Genomic DNA, 19,441 nt, shown 5'->3' on the forward strand with positions numbered 1-19,441 from the left:
TGGACATGGCTTTCACCCCAGTTACTCGGGGGCCTGTTCCTTCACCCGAGTGAAGCTTTCAGCAACCACTATGCCACTGTTATCACTTGGGGTACTTCTTAACATTCATAACCTGCAGAGCAGTTAATACGACTCGACCAGAGGAGAGTATCATCCAATAATATAGAGCCAGAAACAAAGCTGTTGGCTTTATGAAATTTCAGGTTAACCCTGTGTATCACACCCTTTCCTGGATGAGGAAACAAGCAACAGCAACACCATCACCAGGGATCCGGCCTCCCCTCCATAATCTCGTTTAGATCACGCATCTTCTGCCAAGTGGACGGCGCTTATTTATGCTTTCCTTCTGTCTTGTCTAGACAACGGGCTTCATTAAAGAAGTACCTTGGGGAGAACTGCTTAGTAATGCCTCACTTTGGCCTTCAGTTAGGAGGACCAAATAATCTGTGAAATAAAAACGGGTTTGTGTCCTGCATGGTGGAGCACACCTATAATCCCAGTACCTGACAGTCTGTCAGTAGGAGCAAAGGTTTGAGACTAGACTTAGGCAACTAGCAAGACACTGTTTCATAATAAAAAAAATAAATAAAAAAGGGCTGGGGGTGTAGCTTGAAGGTAGAATGCTCCTGGGTTCAATCCTCAGTACCAAAACAAAAAGGGTTTACATCCCGGCATGGCCCTAAAGCTACGGTCCAGTGATAGTAAACTCGCGATGTCCTCGGCCCTAACCCAGACTGACTCGCTCAGGCTCCAGGGTCAAGATCAAGACATCAGCAGCATTCAGAGCTCTCCTCACTGACACGGAGCGTGCAGCCAGGATGGGACCCACAGGTGCTGGGGCGAGGGGCGCCCCTGAAAGAAGCTGGGCTCTGTCCCTGCGGTACATCACGGCCTGCGCCTGGGCGGGCATCCAGGGAATGAAGCTGGGAGTAAATGAAGTGGTTTGCAAGAACAATGAAACTGTAGCAAGGTCACAAAAGCACTCTTTATTTGAGGCAGAGAAGTCTGGCTGAAAGGGTTACAGTTCCAAGCTGTCAAATCTCTACGGTCCACAGCACTATTTGACTTTGTAGATTTTGCTTCTTTTTGGTCAGAAAAGTATTCTTGGGTTGTACTATCCCCAGGTGGGTGAGAAGAAAGGCAAAGACTGGAAAAGACACCTAACCTACAGGTTCCACTCTCCACACAGCGTGTCAAGCTAACTATCCCTCGGAGCTCCGTGTGCACACGGCTGCCCACTGTGAGGGACGCAGGCCCCACTGCATCGGCAGGGCCAACTGTGGCAGGAAGAACAGGTACAAATTCCTCGTGGAAGAGTCGCCTCCACAGCTTCAAAACTCTGCGTGGAAGGGGTAATCCTTGTGATTGGCACAGCTGTCAAGAGAAAAGAGAACATATCTGCTCTTTTTGTGTGTGTGTGGTATTGGGGATGGAAGCCAGGAGCATTCTACCTCCAAGCTACACCTCCAGCCCTATTTTTATTCTTTATTTTGAAATAGGGTCTCACTAAGTTGCAGAGGGCCTCACTAAGTAGCTGAAACTGACCATGAACCCGGATCCTCCCGTCTCAGCCTCCCAAATGCTGGGATTACAAGCGTGTGCCACCACCCTGGCCATATTTGCTTTTCAAGGAAGAGACTTCGACTATAACAAAGTAACCAACACAGAAAACTTGGAGGTGACAAGCCAGTTTTGAGCTCAGATCACCGTGTCTGCACTGGGGTCAGCGGCCCGGCCTCCAGTCTCCTCTGCCCCAGGGTCATCAAGCAGCACTTGGTGGTGAACACAGCCCTCCCTGGGTGCTCAGCGCTGGGCCTGCGACATGCAGGATGGCAGGGCCGGATTCCTGTCTCCTAGGACTAACTCTGTCTAGCTGGGAGGACCACAGAGCAACGTACTATTTTAATAATACAACAAAAATGCTAAAAGGTCATATGAGACTAAAACAGCAACTGTTCCCAAGATACGGAGGGAGAGGGCACCTCGGTATCAGCGGGAATAGAGTGAGCCCAAGGCAGTGGCTGGGACCTGCTACAGGAAACAGGAGGGTGTGGGACGATGGGCGCAGGCGTGCTGCAGTCCTTCTGGTGGGGCCTAAGGCTTCAACTGGGAACAAAATGGCAAGAACATGGCAAGACTGGCCAGGCAGGGTGTGAAAGGCCCCAGAGAAGACAACCCTTATTCAGACATTCAAAACGACTCAAGGGCTCTCCGGGCTCTCCGTAAGGCGCCCTTTTTGCATACTTGAGGAACAGCATCGTCACCAGCGATCTGGGCTCAGCTTAGCAGTGTGTGCCCACAGGGGGCTGGCATGTGGACAGCTAGGAAAAGCTCCCTGGGAGACCTGGGAGCGCTGGAGCCAGGGGCTTCCTCCCCACAGCTCTGATGCAGAGGAGAAGCAGACAGCTGCTCCCGGAGAAGCCCTGGAGGTTGCAGGGAGGTGCTGGTGGGGCGGGGAGAGGCTGCCTGGACTGGCTGGGCTCCACAGGGGAGCGGGCGCACGCTGGCTAGATTCTCTTCTCTCTCACTGTCACCTACTAGACCCAAACACAACGTTCACACGGGAAGTTCACGCCAAGACCATGAGCGGGGATGAAGAGAGGGCCCTGGCTGGGCTCCTGCGCCGACTCTGTCTAGGGCCTATTTAGAACCCATGGGCTGCTTGGCAGCAACATGCTGGCTGGCACATCGTGCCCGGGCCATGGGCCTTACTGTCTGAGAAAGTCATGATGGACATGTGCAACTCTGACCTGGAGGGAGAGCATGGAGGCCAGGAAGGGGGGGGCACCCCACCTGGGCCTGGGGACACCCCATTCTGTTGGAGAGGGACTGAGGGGAGCAGTACCAACAGAGTTCTGACAGCAACTGGGACATGGAGCGGGCAGAGGCTCCTCTCCACCACGGATGAGGAGCAGCTTTGTAAAAAGCAGACTGAATTTTAAACTTAATTTTGTCCCTGAACTGGCAGGGAAAAAAAACCCTGTCCCCTTCCTAGTGCTCTCCCACAGAGACCAAACCCCATTCCAGAGGGGTACATGGAAACAGGAAAGATAGAGCTGGCCCCCAGTAACGGACTGGCTTCCTCAGACTCAGGGGTGTTAGGGTCAGAACCAGGAATGTTGGCCTGCACCAGGGTCTCCTACTAACCTCCTTTTATTAGGGTAATTAAGAGTAAGAGTCACATGCAAATTCTTCCGGGAAGATGGGGCAGGGCAGTGTGGGGCCATCTGGATCCAGAAGAGTCACTAAGACTGTAAATGCCCAAATCTGCAGCTCTTTCCGCGGGGCTGACGGTGCCTGCGGGCAGGAGGAGGTCCCAGAACGAACCTCTCCAGCCCAGGCTTCGTGCGGTCCCGCCGATACAGGTGCAAACGCTCCCTGCCACGTGTGGATAAGAAAGCAGGCCACCGCGCAGAGGCGAGGAGGGCCGCGGAGGCTGCCCTTGCTCAGCAGCACCCGCCTCCAAGACTCACTCACCTCACCAAAGCACAGACCCTCCAGTTCCTGTTGTAGCTGAGTAAGGTGGCCATGTCCTCGCTGCTCAGCTCAAAGTCAAAGACCTTAACAGGAACAGTGAAAATAAACCAGTCAAAACCAGAGACAAGACTGTGCAGGACCCAGATGAAGCCAGGAAGGGGACAAGGTAAGCCGATCTGCAAGAAAGGTCTTGAGAAAGGTCTTCTTACTCTTCTGAGAAAGCATTATGTTTGGGCTAGATCTGAAACAGTCCTTCTCTTGCAGAATTTCCAAGGAATTTGACACTTTTCATTCCATATATGTCATGTCAAAATCACTACTCAGAGCTGGGGGCGTAGCTCAGCGGCAGGGCACCTACTTGCCTCAAAGCACAAGTCCTTGAGTTTGATTCCCTAGCACTACCAAAATAATAATAATAACAATAATAATAACAACAACAATAATAATAATACAAATAAATAAATGACTACTGAGCACTTCATCTGCCATAAGCACAAGGGAAGAATAAAATCAGAGGGCAGAGGTATTTCAACTTCTGTACTACATGGAATAAGTCACTAATCACCAGCCCAGAAACATGGAGGCTAGTCACCTACAGAGAGGGGATGGTTATACAAGATGGCCTGAGGAGACACAAGGTTTCTTTTGTTTTTGTTTTTTGTGCTACTGGGGATAGAACTCAGGGCCTTCTACCTCTATGCCACACCCCTAGTCCTATTTTATTTATGTTGTAAAAGGGTCTTGCTAAGTTGCAGAGGGCCTCCTACTTGCTGAGGCTCCCCAGGAACCTGAGATCCTCCTGTCTCAGCCTCCCAAGTACTGGGATTACAGGCGTGCACCACCACACTTGGTTTAAGAAAACATATAAAGTTTTTTTTTTTTTTTTGGTGGTACTGGGGCTCCTGGTAGCCCTTCTACCTCCGGGTTACACTCCCAGACACCTATTTTTTATATTTTTATTTGGAAATAGGGTCTCTTAAGCCGGCGCGGCTGGCTTCGAACCTGCACGATCCTCCTGTCTCAGCCTCCCAAGCACGGGGACATATAAAGTTTTGACAGAGCAAAGAAGGTAGATCACACAGGGGTGGGCAGACAGACTGGCCAGGGCCCAAAGCGGTGCTGGGTGAGACCCAGGAGGGCTGGGACACAGACCCGGGGCAGGGGGAGCTTTAGCTTCAGATGATCACAGAATGCACAGAAAGAGATTCTGCTATGTACTATGTGACTACAACTATGGAAAAGGTGCATAAGATACAAAAACTTTAAAAATTCAGTTAACATTTTGAGATGAGTCATTTACATTTTCTTTTCTATCACCTTTTAAAAGAAGATACATGAAACAAAGTGTCAGTCTCCAGAAGGACAAGCCTTTCCCACGGTTTTGCTGCTTTATCTTTTTGTGTGTGTGCACTGTACTAGGGATGGACCCTGGGGCATTCTACCTCTGAACTACGTTCCCAGCCCTATTTATTTTATTTTATTTATTTATTTATTTATTTATTTATTTATTTATTTATTTACTTACTTACTTACTTACTTACTTACTTACTTTTGTGGTACCTAGAGGCTTTCTACCTCCGGGCTATACTCCCAGATCTATTTTATACTTTATTTGGAAACAGGGTCTCACTAAGTTGCTGAGAACCTCCCTAAGTAGCTGAGGCTGGCTTCCAACCTGTGCGACCCTCCTGTCTCAGCCTCCCAAGTGCGGGGATTACAAGCATGCGCCACCACGCCCGATGCTACTTTATTTTGAATCAGGGGAAGCTCACCAATGCTGTGTGTATGTGTGTCCCAATCACTCTGAACTACATAATAATGTGAGATTACAATGCACCAATAAAAGTATTTTTTAAAAAACAAAAAACTCGCCGGGCATGGTGGTACACACTTGTAATCCCAGCATTCCAGAGGCTGAGATAGGAGGATTGCTATTTGAGGACAACCTCGGCTACTTAGTGAGGTCCTTTGCAACTCAAAACAAAGAATAAAAAAATAGGGCTGGGGGTGTATCTCAGAGGTAGAGTGCCCCTGGGTTCCATCCCCAGTACTGCAAACAAACAAACAACAACAACAACAAAAATTCACCTACATAAATAAAGAAAACTATCTCCTCTATGAGACAAGATGCTCTGCTCCCCTGCCCGGGGTTCATCCTAAGCCCAGTTCCTACAGGACGAGTACATGTGTTAAGGCCGCAGCCTCTGGTCAGTGGGGTCAGGCAGAGCTGGCTGCTGCCCTGGAACCAGGGCCATCCTGAACTTGCGCTGTGACCACCGGGGGACCTGCGTGGGGCCGGCAGCCAAACAGCCCCACGCCCACGCCCGAGCAGGGCTGCTTTGCTCAGAGAGGACAGATGCCCAGGGGCCACGAGAGCAGGTCTTCTCCCGCTGGCCCTCTTGCTGGTGCAAGAGGCGGCACAGCGGGAGGCAGGCCAGGCAGCCTGAGCCGCTTTGAAGGGCACTCTGATGCCAGCCCACACTCCACCCCAGATCACATGGTCAGCCAAGTGGTGTTTGCAGTGCACAGACTTATCAACACCATAGAGTGTTTCCTGAGCACTTACCATGGCAACAAGCATTGTGTGAAGAGCCCCGTCTGCACAAAATGGGCATTATTTTACAGATGGGGAAACTATAACTTGCCCAAGGTCATACAGCTGGCAACTAATGGGACTCTAGCCCAGACTGAAGGGTGTTGGTCCAGGGTGGCATTTTCTCAGGGCAAACACTAGGTGTCCTTGAAGATCCGCAGGGAAGGCTTGTGTGTGGGGCCAGGGAGGCACAAGGCCTCCCCAGCACAAGGATTCCGCTGACCCGGAGTTCATGGTTTGAGCTCTGTGGCTTACTGAGATCAGCTTGCTGGCCTGAGGCAGGACAGGATGGTGGCAGGATGGTGGCAGGAGGGTGGCAGGCCCCAGACAAGACTGCAGGGGCAGGAAGAGGGGCCCTGAAAAGAAACTCCCCCTGCTCCACTGGGAAAGCCAGGCCAAGCAGCTGCACCCTTACCTGGAAGTTCTCAGCAATGCGTGCTGGCGTCACCGACTTGGGGATCACCACCAAGTTCCTCTGCATGGGGAATCGGATCAGTACCTGTAAAGCCCAAGGTGCCAGGTGTAAACATATGCCAGGCACTGTGCATTCCCTTCCCCAAGAGACGGGCATCTGGCACTACACAGGGAGGAGCGGGGCTCAGGGATGTCCAGGTCACACCCACCCACAGGCAGGGCCTGCTGTTAGTGCCTCCAGGCGTATCAAGGGCCGCAGTGAGACCACTCACTCACTGCTTAGGAACCACGCCAGCCCTCGGGGGAAAAGAGAGCATTTCCCTCCACTTGGTAATAGGAGTTTGTCTATTTGCAGAGACGAGATTCCATGTTATGCTGCTCCTCGAGCTCTCTAAAGGAGTGGGGGCAGGTACTGTAATTCAAAGACTACACAGAGGAGTCTTCTAAAGTCCTAATCTGCTCCGGGGCTCTTCCCACTACACACAGGGACCACCCAGAGTAGGGAGTTCTGAGACCAGTCATGGTGCCTGGAAACGGCTGTACCTGGGCTGTAGTTTTATTGTACTTGGCTGCAATGGCCTTGATCCTGGGGTCCTCCAGGATGGAAGGGTCCTCGGGCTTGGCCCTGGAGCAGAGAAATGGTTCACGTTAACAGCTATCATGGCCACCACCCGGGGCAGCCAGCCAGCCAGTGCCTGGGTCTGAAGCGGGTCACAGCCTGCCAGCCCTGTGCAGAAAGCACAGGTACCTTGCTGCTGGGAACTCCAACCTCCCAGGACACCCCAGATCCCGGGGGAAGGGGTGCAGATCAGCCCAGAGGCGTTTTGCCTAATGCCCACTTCTCCGTTGAGTCATTTCTAGCTTTTACCAAGTGAAAGAGAGCAGGACCCAGGGGAAGCTCACCAGGGCCTGTCGGGAGAGCCGAGGGGGCTGTAGGCAGTCACCACAATGCCTTTGGAGTGGCAGTACTGGATCAGCTTCTCCTGAGTTAGGTACGGGTGGCACTCAATCTGCAAATGTAAACGGGAGGGCCGGCAGGGGCACCGTGGGTGCAAGATAATGTACCTCGGGCAGGGTTTTCTCATGCTAAGTCCCTGCACTCCAATCACAGGAAAAGTTCTATTTCTCAGATGAGCCACACTAACCATCTACATTTCCCAGCTAGTGTCCTGAGCATTAAGAACAATAATCTTGTTACCAATGTTCCATGGCCATCTGCCCTAAAGGCTTCCTCTGGCCTTATCAACCGTCACAGGCCCGAGCAGCGAGCGGGCTGCGTGCTGCCCATCCCCCAGACCCCGTGCCATCACGGGCGGCTCACACCCTTTCTCTCCCACGTCCTTTCACTCCCGGATGTGCCCGTCTTGATAAATCAGAACTCGGGTCTCTGCCAAAGCCCAAGACCTGCCTCCTGGCCACTCCCTGGTGACGGTGACCGGAAGTAACTGTCAGGATCAGACACTGGACAGGACATCGCCAACATCAGCTTCCCTGCTGGGGGCTTACCTGGTTCACTGCCGGCTTGTATTTTAAGCCGGGTTTGTTTAGGAGCCTCTCGACCTGCAGATGGTTGAAGTTGGAGATGCCAATCGCTTTCACCAGCCCTTCATCCACCAGCTCTTCCATGGCCTGGGGAGAAAGGAGGGCTGACATGAACTTCGAAGGGCAGGGGCATCTTTTGCACCACGCAGATCAACAGCTTCCGCTCTTGCCATCCAGTGCTGGCTAATGGACCTCTCGGAGCGGGCAAGCGGCTTTCATGAGGCACTCAGAGCACCCACAGCTCGGGAGTGACAGACACAGACAGCATCGGGCACGGCCGAGCGCACAGCACGGGCCTCCTGCGATGGAGGAGCGGGGACCACTTACCGTCCAGGTGTCCAAAAAATCAGTGTCGCTGGCAATCACGTTGCCTGCTGCATCCAGCGGGAACAAGTCGCCCCCGTGCTGTCATTAAGATAAAAAACAGATAGACACAGCAATTGGTCACAGCCTCACAGCCTCTGGCAGGCCTGCCGGGGAGCTCTGGCTAGAAAAATTATTCTAATCTTCCATCAGTGGTTAAGACTGTGGAAGAAGAAAAGGGGCACATCTGGTAGCCATGAAAAAGGAAACAGGCAGATGACCCCTGATGGTGCCAGCTGCTGCTTCTAGCAGGCAGCGGGAGCCAGGAGCCTATCGGATGGAGATCTGGACGACTCTCAGAGACTGAGCCAGTCCTGGCTGGACTACTGGCATATAAAACTGTCACCACAACCAGCCTCGCTAATGTATGAAAAAAGAACAAGGATGAAGCTCAAGTCCTTTCAACCCCAAAATGATAAAATAGAGCTGCAGGGTAAAACCCACATGCTTTCAACTCGGCTGCCCAAGCAGAAAACGACGCCAGGGGCTAGAAAGAAGGCAAAAGACATAATAACCCTAGAGTTCTATTTACGCAAAGAACCAGGCTGTGAGTAAATATTTCTAGAAGACAGGGTTCTGCATGTTACGTGCAGGTAGGAGCACACGGATGTACAGGGTGTGGTCCATGTGCCTGGAGGCAGGGGCGGGGAGGTGAGGGCGGACTGTACCTTAGGGACACGCAGTAGGGGCAGCAGCTCTGGTGACTGTCACGTTTGCTTTTGTGGTTCTGGGGACTGAACCCAGGAGTGTTCTAGGCTACAACCCCAGCCCTATTTTATTTTATTTTTATTTATTTTTTGTGGTATTTGGGATGGAACCCAGGGGCATTCTACCTCCAAGCTACACCCCAGCCCTATTTTTTATTCTTTATTTTGAAACAGGGTCTTACTGAGTTGCAAAGGGCCTCACTAAGTAGTAGCTGAGGCTGTTCTCGAACCAAGATCCTCCTGTCTCAGCCTCCCAAACGCTGGGATTGCGAGCATGTGCCACCATTTTGAAATAGGGTCTTGCTAAGTTGCTCGGGGCATCACTAAGTTGCTGAGGCTGGCTGCAAACTTGCGATCTTCCTCTCTCAACCTCCCAAATCCTGGAATTACAAGTGTGCGCCCCTGCACCAGGCTCACAGTTTTCATGTTATACAAATACCCCGGTGAAAAGAATAACACGCCCCCCAAATGCAGTGTGCATCCGGGTCACCTGTGGCTCAGAGTTGAGTGTCTGGAGGGGCCGAATGATGCCGCTGTTGCTGCTCTCCAACCACCCTGAGCAGCAGGAACAGGGAGAGCGGACCACACACAGCATGCGGATAAGGGAGGTCAAAACCTGCGCGGGTTGCCCTGAGCCTGGGATCCACTTGGGCTCGGTGCTCCATACCTTAAAGCCTGTTGGCCAGTGAATAAGGTAGAGGTCCAAGTAATCCAGCTGCAGGTCGCTGAGTGTCTTCTGGCAGGCCCCCTTCACCATGCTCTTGTCAAAGAACGTGCACCAGAGCTGAAGTAGGGAGAACACAGGCCGCATCACCACTGCATGCAAGGCTGCTCCCCGGCTGGTAGACAGAGCCCTTGCGCGCCTCTCCCACAGCCCCGCATCTCGCCACCCACGGGGACCAGCGGACCGAGCAACTTTCCAGGCTGCACCTTGGATCCCTTCTTTCCCAGGGAAGGCAGGACGACACTTTACAAGAACCACACGGAAGGTGTAATATAGAGCGGGCAGGCCTGCCAGTCCCCCATGAGTTCTCTTTCCAAGGTGGTCCACATGGAGCCAGCCTCACCCTCCCACCTGGGGGTCTTTGTGCACCAATAGCTGCTGGGTCAAATGAGGGCCAAACCACGACCTCAGCCTCATTAGCATGCAGCTGTAGCCCCTGGGCACAGGGGAGTGAGCGTCTAACAGACACGGGCAGGCCAGACATGTCCCTCAGTGGACGTATGCAACTGGACTTGGAAGAATTGCCTCCCCGGGAGTGACTGTCATCGTGTTGAGAGTGTGGCTTGGCTCCCAAGCTGAGCCGCCACTGGACAGGTGTGGATGGAAGCCTTCCAGGGGCTCTGCAGAGCGGTACCTTGCTGACGATGAAGAGATCCTGGCGCTTCACCACCTGCCCCTTGAGCTTCTCCTGGAGGGCCACCCCCACCTCCTTCTCGTTCTGGTACACGTAGGCACAGTCAATATGGCGGTACCCAAGGTCAATCGCTGTCTTCACAGCCTGGGTCACCTGGCCTGGAGGCGACTGGAAAGACAAGGAACTTAAGCAGGGGTCTAAAAACAGCACATCACACGGGGTCTGCACAAACCAGGGACGACGCACGGTGGACACCACTGGGCCTGGCTAACGCTCCTGGTTTGGGTTTGCCGTGGCTTGAAGCACGTTCTGCGCTGCCAGCCTAGACGGTGCCAGCCAAGGCAACACGTCACATCTCCTGGTTGGGGGGACCTGACAGCAGCCACCTACCAGCAGCACAGACCTTTTTTTTTTTTTTTGGTACTGGGGACTGAACCCAGGGGCATTCTACCTATAACCCCAGCCCTTTATATTCTTATTATTTTTGAAACAGGGTCTTGCTAAGTTGCTAAGGGCCTCACTAGTTCCTGGGGCTGGCCACAAACCCAGGATGATCTCCTTGTCTGAGCCTCACAAATCTTGGGGTTATAGACATGAGTCACCAGGCCCAGCTCAGAAGTGTGTGTGTGTGTGTGTGTGTGTGTGTGTGGTACTGGGGATTAAACCCAAGGGCACTCTACCTCTGAGCTACACCCCCAGCCCTATTTTACTTTTTACCTTGAAACAAGGTCTCAGGACGTTTTGGAGGGCCTAAGTTGTGGACGCTGGCCACGAGCCCACAATCCTGTCTCACCCTCCCAAGTATTAGGATTACAGGCGTGCACCAGGTGGCTCAAACTGCTTTCAAAAAAGAGATGCTGAGCCCCTGGGTTCCACCCCCAGTACTACCAAAAATATAAGTAAATAAAAATAAAAATAAAAATAAATGCTTGCTGGGCGTGGTGGCTCACGCTTGTAATCCCAGCGCTTGGGAGGCTGAGACAGAAGGATTGCACAGGTTCGAAGCCAGCCTCAGCTACTTAGTGGGGCTCTCAACAACTTAGTGAGACCCTGTTTCCAAAGAAAGTATAAAATAGGTCTGGGAATGTAGCCTGGAGGTAGAAAGCCCCTGGGTTCCACCCTCAGTACCACACACACACACACACACACACACACACACACACACACAAGATGCTGGAGCCATCTTGCTCCTTTGCTTCTTCAACATACATTGACTCATAAGCCACTGTATTTAAAAAAAAAAAAAAAAAACAACTCTCCCCTACTATCCGAATCCTGAGGTAATGGGAAACTTATTTCCTTCAAATAGCTCAAAATATCGAAAACAGATATACCATTTACTCCAGTTTCCACTGGCTTCTGATTTCAATTAGTGAAGGCCAAGCTGGGCGTGGTGTCACACACTTGTAACCCCAGTACTTGGGAGTCTAGACAGGAGTAATGCAGGTTTGTGAACAGCCTCAGCTACTTAGGGAGGCCCTGTTTCAAAATAAAGAATTAAAAAAAAAAAAAATAGGGCTGGGGGCATAGTGGAGCTTCCATTACTGGCAATCACTTGATTTTAAGCAGTTCAGGTAGATTATCATCCATCGAGGATGCTACTGACGCCAGTCCAAAGGCCTGAGTCGACCTTAGCTCGTGAGAACCTGAGGGAGAGGTGGAGAAAGGGGAGACCACCCCCAGCAGTATTACCACCCAGCTGAGTTGCTGAAAGGAGAGGGGAAATGGCACCAAGGATGATCACCATTTGGTTGTGGTCAGCACCGTAAAACTGTGTGAGTGGCCACAGCAGGTGCGGGAAGCCTGGCTGTTGAGGAAGTGGCTACGCGGCCAGCGAGCATCGCCAGCGCAGACACCCACCCCTCGTCCTTCTCCATTCCAGCTCAGATCACAGCTGAACAAGAAAAATATGTGCAGCCAACTGTTGGATGCACAGAGCACATTCCTTCAGAGAGCCGGGGCAGAAATAAGCGAAAAGAAAAACTCCCTGGGGCCAGCGGCAACTGCGGACATCTGCTGTTATGATGGGACCTCCTGTGAACAGGCTGGGGAACAACGGAGACCGACAGAACAGGTCCGGGACCAGCGCCTGCGGGCTGAGCTCAAATAGGAACTAAGAATCGGCCTTCGGGGCATCGGCAAGCTCCTAGTTCCCTGGAGAACCTCCGCTGCACCAGCAGCTTCTCAGCTCCTCGTGGTTGAAGAAACCAAGAACAGAGGAAAATCTCAGTATCCCAGAATCCCCATCACAGGCCCTCTGTGGTGCCCAACACACGCAGCCATGGCTGAGGTGGGCAATGAAAACAGGGTACTCCCTTCCCAGGGGACAGGAGCTGGGGCTGACCCCTGCCCACACATGCTGAGCAGGGGATGTCACTTACAGCCTTCCCTCAGGCTTCAGGATGCCCTGAGGGACGATTCTCCGGGGAACTGCTTCTCGTGCCCCATAATGGGCCTGTCCAGCACCTAGCAGGCCCTAGCCCTGGAGAGAGGGATGGACAAATGGCGGAGGCCCTACCTAGACATGCCTTGGGCCACCACGATTGGTGCAGGGGCGGGCCGCAACCCAGCTGGGCCATGTTGCCATCTCTGTGCTGGGGCTGAACTGCTGGGACAAGGTCTTATTCTGCTGTACTCTCTTACTGGGCAAATGTGGGCTACAGCTATGAGAGAAAGCTGAAGCTGAGAGAGACTGAAGCCTGGTGACATCATTTATTTTTTATTTTACTAGGATAGAACCCAGGAGCATTCTACCTCTGAGCTACACTCCCAGCCCTATTTTTTATTCTTTATTTTGAAACAGGGTCTCACTAAGTTGCAGAAGGCCTCATTAAGTAGCTGAGGCTGCCTGCAAACCATGATCCTCCTGTCTTAGCCTCCCAAGTACTGGGATTACAAGCGTGTGCCACCATGCCCAGAGACATCATTTATAACCCCGACTCCCCAACAGCTGAAGTTGGCACCTGTCATTTTGGAGATCAATGAATCTCTACCCCAAACACACATCGTTTTTGTTTTGTGCTTAAAAGTTGTTCTGTTCCTCAACTAAAGTTAAAACAAGTCTGCTGGACAACTGGCACAAAACTAAAAAAAAAAAAAAAAAGTTCATGTGATTTTTTTTATAGGAAGTCAAGACAGAAAAAATGCTTTTTCTGATGTCTTGCCGAACAGGGAAGCACCCCAGTAATTTCACAGAGACGGATCTCAAGTTTGCCACACTCACAACTGACAGAACCAGGTGAATCCAAAGGATGATTCCAATGTGCCACCTTTCACGTCTACCCACCTGCCACAGAAAGCACGATTTTCCCTGTGTGTTTGAAACAAAGGAACCAACCGCACTTGGATTCTGTGGTCCCAAATCATTTTACAGCCTGTTAATGTAAATGGCAATTCCAAATGATAATGATTGACTGAAGAATGACCCTTTTCACTGCCTCATTACACTGGAAACAGAAGTCAACCTGGATAATATTTTACATCAAAGCTCCCAACCAGGTTTGGCAACATCACAGAGAAAAACGAGACTCGCCTCCTCCCGGTCTACTGTGATAAACCTGTTCCGAATCTGAGACACGGATATGGCCCCTTGGTTGAGATGTGGAGGTACCAGGACTGACCCGGCCCGAGCAGGGCTTACTTAAATCTTTGATCTTAAAGAGGGAGAGATGGCAGCCTGCAGGGAGGCCAGGAGGGTGAAGAGCTGGCTATCTCCTCCATCAGCGCCTCTCCCCGCCCCAGGACCTCCCTCCATCTTCACAAGCTTGTCCCACCAGGCAAAAAGAGCAGGACATCTTTCTTGGCAGAGGTTCTTCTACCTTACGCATTCTTGAAGGCAGTGCTATGGCCTCCAAAGAGGCCAAATTGGTTTGGGAAGGCAAAAGCAACAAAACAAAACAAACCCCACCAGAAAAGACAGCTTGTAGAATGGCTTATGGCTGGGCACAGTGGTACCCAGTAATCCCAGTGACCAGGGAGGCAGGAGTACTGCGTGTTCAAGACCAGTCTTAGCTACTCAGTGAGCTCTTGTGTTAAAATAAAAAACAAAAGCTGGGCGTGGTGGCGCACGCTTGTAATCCCTGCACTTGGGAGGCTGAGACAGGAGGATCGAACAGGTTCGAAGCCAGCCTCAGCTATTTAGTGAGGCTCTCAGCAACTTAGTGAGACCCTGTTTCCAAATAAAATAGAAAATAGGTCTAGGAGTATAGCCTGGAGGTAGAAAGCCCTTGGGTTCCACTCCCAGTACCACCAAAAATTTTAAAAAAAAATTTTAAAAATTAAAAATAAATGAAAAATAATAAAAAAAATAAAAAACAAAAAGGGCTGGAGATGTAGCTTAGTCATAGAGCATTCCTAGGTTTAATCCCTAGTGCTTCTAAAGAAAAAAAAATTGCAATGGCTTATGGGCCTTTAAAAGGGCTATATGATATAAATAGATGTTTAATATATCTGTGATATTAAAATTTTGTGTTGGGAGCCAGGCGTGGTGGCACAGGTTTGTAATCCCAGTACTTGGGAGGCTGAGACAGGAGGATCTGGGTTTGTGTCCAGCCTCAGCTACTTAGTGAGGCCCTCTGAAACTTAGTGAGACCCTGTTTCAAAATAAAAAGAATTTAAAAACAGGGCTGGGGATGTACCTTGGAAGTTAAAATGTTCCTGGGTTCAATTCCCAGTACCGCAAAAAAAAAAAAAAAAAAAAAAAAAAAAAAAAAAAAAATCTATGTTGAGGGGAAACTAAAAGGAAAAATGTTTCAAAACTCTCTTGAGTAGGAGGGGTGAGATCACAGATAAGAAAAAGACTGAGAACAGCTGTACCTCCACTCCTAGGAGTGTCCCCAGCCTATATGTGGAAGTCACGATGACACACAGTACCCCAAATTTTCCACTAGGTCAAAACGTCAGTAAAAAGACAGTGGCCTGCACCCGCGGTCAGCTCTGCCTTGAGGCTTCCTGGCAATGCAATACAAGGGGCTCATTTACTGTCCGGCCAGGAAGGTGTGGTTGCCAGGAAGAAACCCTCATCTAAGCCACATGGGGTCTGGGACAGAGAAGGTATCCCCCTGCTTGAAATCCTCACCTCTGAGAAGAGAAGGGAACTGTGGACTTTTGATGGAACAGTAGACTAGAGCCCACTAGAGCCCTGCTGTCAGTCTGCAGGATAAAACACATGGAAAGAGCTGGGCGTGGTGGCGCAGGCTTGTAATCCCAGCACTTGGGAGGCTGAGACAGGAGGATTGCAAGTTCGAAGGCAGCCTCAGCAGCTTAGTGAGGCTCTCAGTGACTTAGTAAAATCCTGTTCCCAAATAAAATATAAAATAGGTCTGGAGATGTAGCTCAGAGGTAGAAGGCCCCTGGGTTCCATCCCTAGTATCACACACAAAAAATAAATAAGTAACAATGGAAAGACCCAGGAGAATAAGAACTAAATCCACAGGCAATTTCCTCCAGTTGTCACTATGACATATTTTGTTGAGCATTTATGAAGAAATGCATGCATATATTACACACAGCTGTACAAATATATGTTTATCCACATATAAAAATATATATGCACATATATAAGTATATATGTATGTGTACACACACACACACACACACACACACACACACACACACACACACGCTGGGGAAAGGAATTAAGTCATTAAAAATAATTAAAAAGAAATCTGTCCAAACCCATACTTTGGATGACTTGAATTTCACTTTTACCCCTCTGACCCTCTCTGTAATATCCTCAAGACATCAAACAATATATAAGTGGGCAGCCGGGCGTGGTGGCACACGCTTGTAATCCCCGCACTTGGGAGGCTGAGACAGGAGGATCACACGGGTTCAAAGCCAGCCTCAGCTACTTAGTGAGCCTCTCAACAACTTAGTGAGACCCTGTTTCCAAATAAAGTATAAAAAAAGGTCTGGGAGTATAGCCCGGAGGTAGAAAGCTTCTGGGTTCCACCCCTAGTATCACCCCAAAAACAAACAAACAAACAAAAAGTATATATATATAAGTGGGCATCTTTACTATACAGCTATCTCTAAAGTTGTCTGATGTCTTCGTATTAATCCAACACATAGCCGGGCGTGGTGGCGCACACTTGTCATCCCAGCATTCAGGAGGCTGAGACCAGAGGATCGCGGTTCACAGACAGCCTCAGCTACTTAGTGAGGCCCTCTGCAACTCAGTGAGACCCGGTTTCAAAATAAAGAATAAAAAAAATAGGGCAGGGGGTGTAGCTCAGACATCAAATGCCCCTGGGTTCCAGCCCCAGACCTGCAAAAAAAAAAAGCCAACACATAACTTTCGGATGCCTACTATCTGCCAGGAAACAAACACCGGGCAAAGAAGGCAGACACTGTCTCAGTTCTCGGCCAGAATGAAAGATCTAAACATACAGATTTTGTTATTTTAACTAAATACACAGCTTTTCTGTGCTGTTGCCTACTCAAGCAGTTTTGAAATCCTCTTTAAATAAACATTTCCTCTTACTCCTGAGTAATGCCTTTCAAATGGCAGAGCGTGAAATTAACTTCTGAAGTTATAACCGTATTTTTTTTGAAAAATGGAATAAAAATATCAGAACACATCCCACATAGTAAAGTACTATTGTGAGGCTTCTACTGCAGTTACAGGTGCACATCTGCGTGCCTCGAGATACAGCTATTTTGCTACAGCCAAGAACACATCTTGCACAGACATTCCAACAGAAGGAATTTAACTTGGTAACACGGTTGTAATTCAATTACACCATTATAGTCCACTGGACTTTGGGGGAGAAAACACAAATTATGTATTCTACTCATTTGGGCCAAGAAACACTTCCCATGGAGGAATATCTGTACCCCATTTCTTTTTTAATTCTTGTGGTACTGGGGATGGAACCCAGGGGCATTTTACCTCTGAGCTACACCCCCAGCCCCTATTTTTAATTCATATTTTGAAACAGGGTCTCACTAAGTTGTGGAGAGCCCCATTAAGTAGCTGAGACTGGCCTCAAACCTGCGATCCTCCTGTCTTCGCCTCCCAAGTACAGGGATTACAAGGGTTAGCCACCATGCCTGGCTTGTGCCACACTTATTTATCTTATACTAATTCTCAACTACAGCTTTTACAGCCACCTCTGTCCTATTTCAAACTATTGGCATGCAACCTTTCCTGATTTTTTTCTTTCCTTGTCTGTAAGTAAATATTTAATTCCCAGGACCATATACAAGATTCCTTTAAGGAAAAAAAAAAAAAACCCAAGTCATAACAGGGGAATATAATATACACTACCCCGAAGCTAACTTACAAGTGGCTTTAGAATATGAGTTTTTCGCAGGGCAAGATGGTGCACGCTTGTAATCCCAGCATTTGGGAGACTGAGACAAGAGGCCCTCGGTTCGAGGACAGCTTCAGCTACTTAGTGAGACCCTTTGCAACTCAGTGAGACCCTGTTTCAAAATAAAGAATTAAAAAAAAAAAAAACAGGGCTGGGGGGGTGTAGCTTGGAGGCAGAATGTCCCTGGGTTTCATCCCAGTACTGGGGGTAAAAAAAAAGAATATATTTTTTTTTTTTTGCAGCTCCCAAAATACCACCTTTCTGTGTCCCTAAGTTTCTAGATGACCAGGGGATGACTTTTACTTTTTAAAAGTGTGTTTTTCCTGGCACATTATCCTGTTTTTCCTGGCCTATTATTATGATCTGCATCCCTACTGGTGTTGAGGTTTTCCCGGGAGCGTCCGTCCATAAACGACAGTCAGTGACAAGGGGGTCCCACACTCTCCGCGGGGTTCTCAGGCCGGATCCCCAGGGTCACCCCGAGACCAGCTGAGGAGCTAGCGCTGCGCCTCCGGGAACCAGCAAACAGATGGATGGGCCAACTCGCAGCACCTGATTTAATTAGGCGCGGTCTGCGGGCTCCACGCGGAGGCTTATTCCCGGGAGGGCAGTAACTGGCGAAATCGGAAAAGAATCCGCCAAGTGTTTACACCCGAGGCACCGCTCCGGCGTGGCTGGAGCTCGCCTCGCACGGCTCGCTTTCGGCTCCATCTTCGGGTGGGCTGCAAACGCCCGCCCGGAGCCACGCGGAGGTCGGGCAGGCCACTCGCCTCGGTTCCCCGGGCCGCGGGTCTCCACCTGGGACCCACCCCCATCCCAACCTCAAACGCGGGGCCGCGGAGGCCAGGCCGTGCAGCCCCGCGGGGTCCTTGGCCACAGCAGGTCAGGCGTCCGCCGCCTGGGCAGCCGGGGTCCCCCGGGGTCCCGCCCAGGCCGCGCCCCTCGGGGCACCTACCTTCCAGGTGCCCAGCCCCAGGAGGGGCATCTTGGCGCCGGTGTTGAGCTCGACGTGCGTGGCCATGGCTCTGCGCGTTACAAGCCCCGGCCCACAATTGTGCAGCCAAGTCGCCGGCGCGCACCTTTAAATAGGCTCTGGGGCCTGCAGGATGGGCGCCTGCGATTGGCGCGCGACTTCGCTAAGGTGCCTTCTGATTGGTCGCCGCGGCCCTTCCCGGGTGGTAAGCCGGGATGCTTTTTCCTCTAGGTCCTAGCGGGACGGAATTCTTTCCTCCACTCACGCCCCACGTGGCTGAACAGCCCTCCCCAACTGCAGTTACAAAAATACTAACAGATGTAACAGGCATCCTATAAATAAATAGGCTGGGGAGAAGTTTTAGTTTCACTTAAGAGCTCTGAAAAAAGGTGTCTGCTGTCCAACCGCTGCACGAGGCTCTTTGGGAAATTGACGAATGCTTGCTTTATCCTTAATCTTTAGAAAACTTACTAGCTAAGGTGTAGCTGAGTGCACTTAATTCTTAGAAGATGGTGCCTATCAGAGAAATGGCTTGCAATCATTTTGCAGAATACCTTCATGAAGTTTCGATTTGCCCAGCCTGCGTGTAGCATCCTAGAAAGAACTTTTCTCTCAGTCTGAGGTGGTATCCGTGTCTGTACCCACTGGATGCGATTTAGCAAGCCTTGTTACAAAAGCCAGCAACTCCTGAACCTCGT

The 19,441-nt window shown here is 50.5% G+C and overlaps 1 protein-coding gene across 2 annotated transcripts in view; it reads right to left on the minus strand.

Moving 5' to 3' along the window:
* Positions 1–1,331: 1,331 nt before the first annotated feature.
* LOC308267024 (aldo-keto reductase family 1 member B1) overlaps positions 1,332–19,441 on the minus strand; it is a gene marked incomplete at both ends in the record, with an annotated part of 118,904 nt that continues 100,794 nt past the window's right edge. The window contains 10 exons of one of the 2 annotated variants that reach the window (XM_080701451.1): positions 1,332–1,374; positions 3,478–3,560; positions 6,486–6,569; positions 7,028–7,109; positions 7,388–7,494; positions 7,991–8,113; positions 8,354–8,431; positions 9,764–9,880; positions 10,455–10,622; positions 18,726–18,791. In XM_080701451.1, the coding sequence (XP_080557577.1) occupies positions 1,332–1,374; positions 3,478–3,560; positions 6,486–6,569; positions 7,028–7,109; positions 7,388–7,494; positions 7,991–8,113; positions 8,354–8,431; positions 9,764–9,880; positions 10,455–10,622; positions 18,726–18,791 (951 nt within the window). Of the gene's footprint in view, positions 1,375–3,477; positions 3,561–6,485; positions 6,570–7,027; positions 7,110–7,387; positions 7,495–7,990; positions 8,114–8,353; positions 8,432–9,763; positions 9,881–10,454; positions 10,623–18,725; positions 18,792–19,441 lie in introns of those variants that run through there. The other variant, XM_080701452.1, reaches the window with a different exon arrangement.

This window comes from Muscardinus avellanarius, assembly GCF_963383645.1.
Source record: "Muscardinus avellanarius genome assembly, chromosome: 9".
Lineage (NCBI taxonomy): Eukaryota > Metazoa > Chordata > Mammalia > Rodentia > Gliridae > Muscardinus > Muscardinus avellanarius.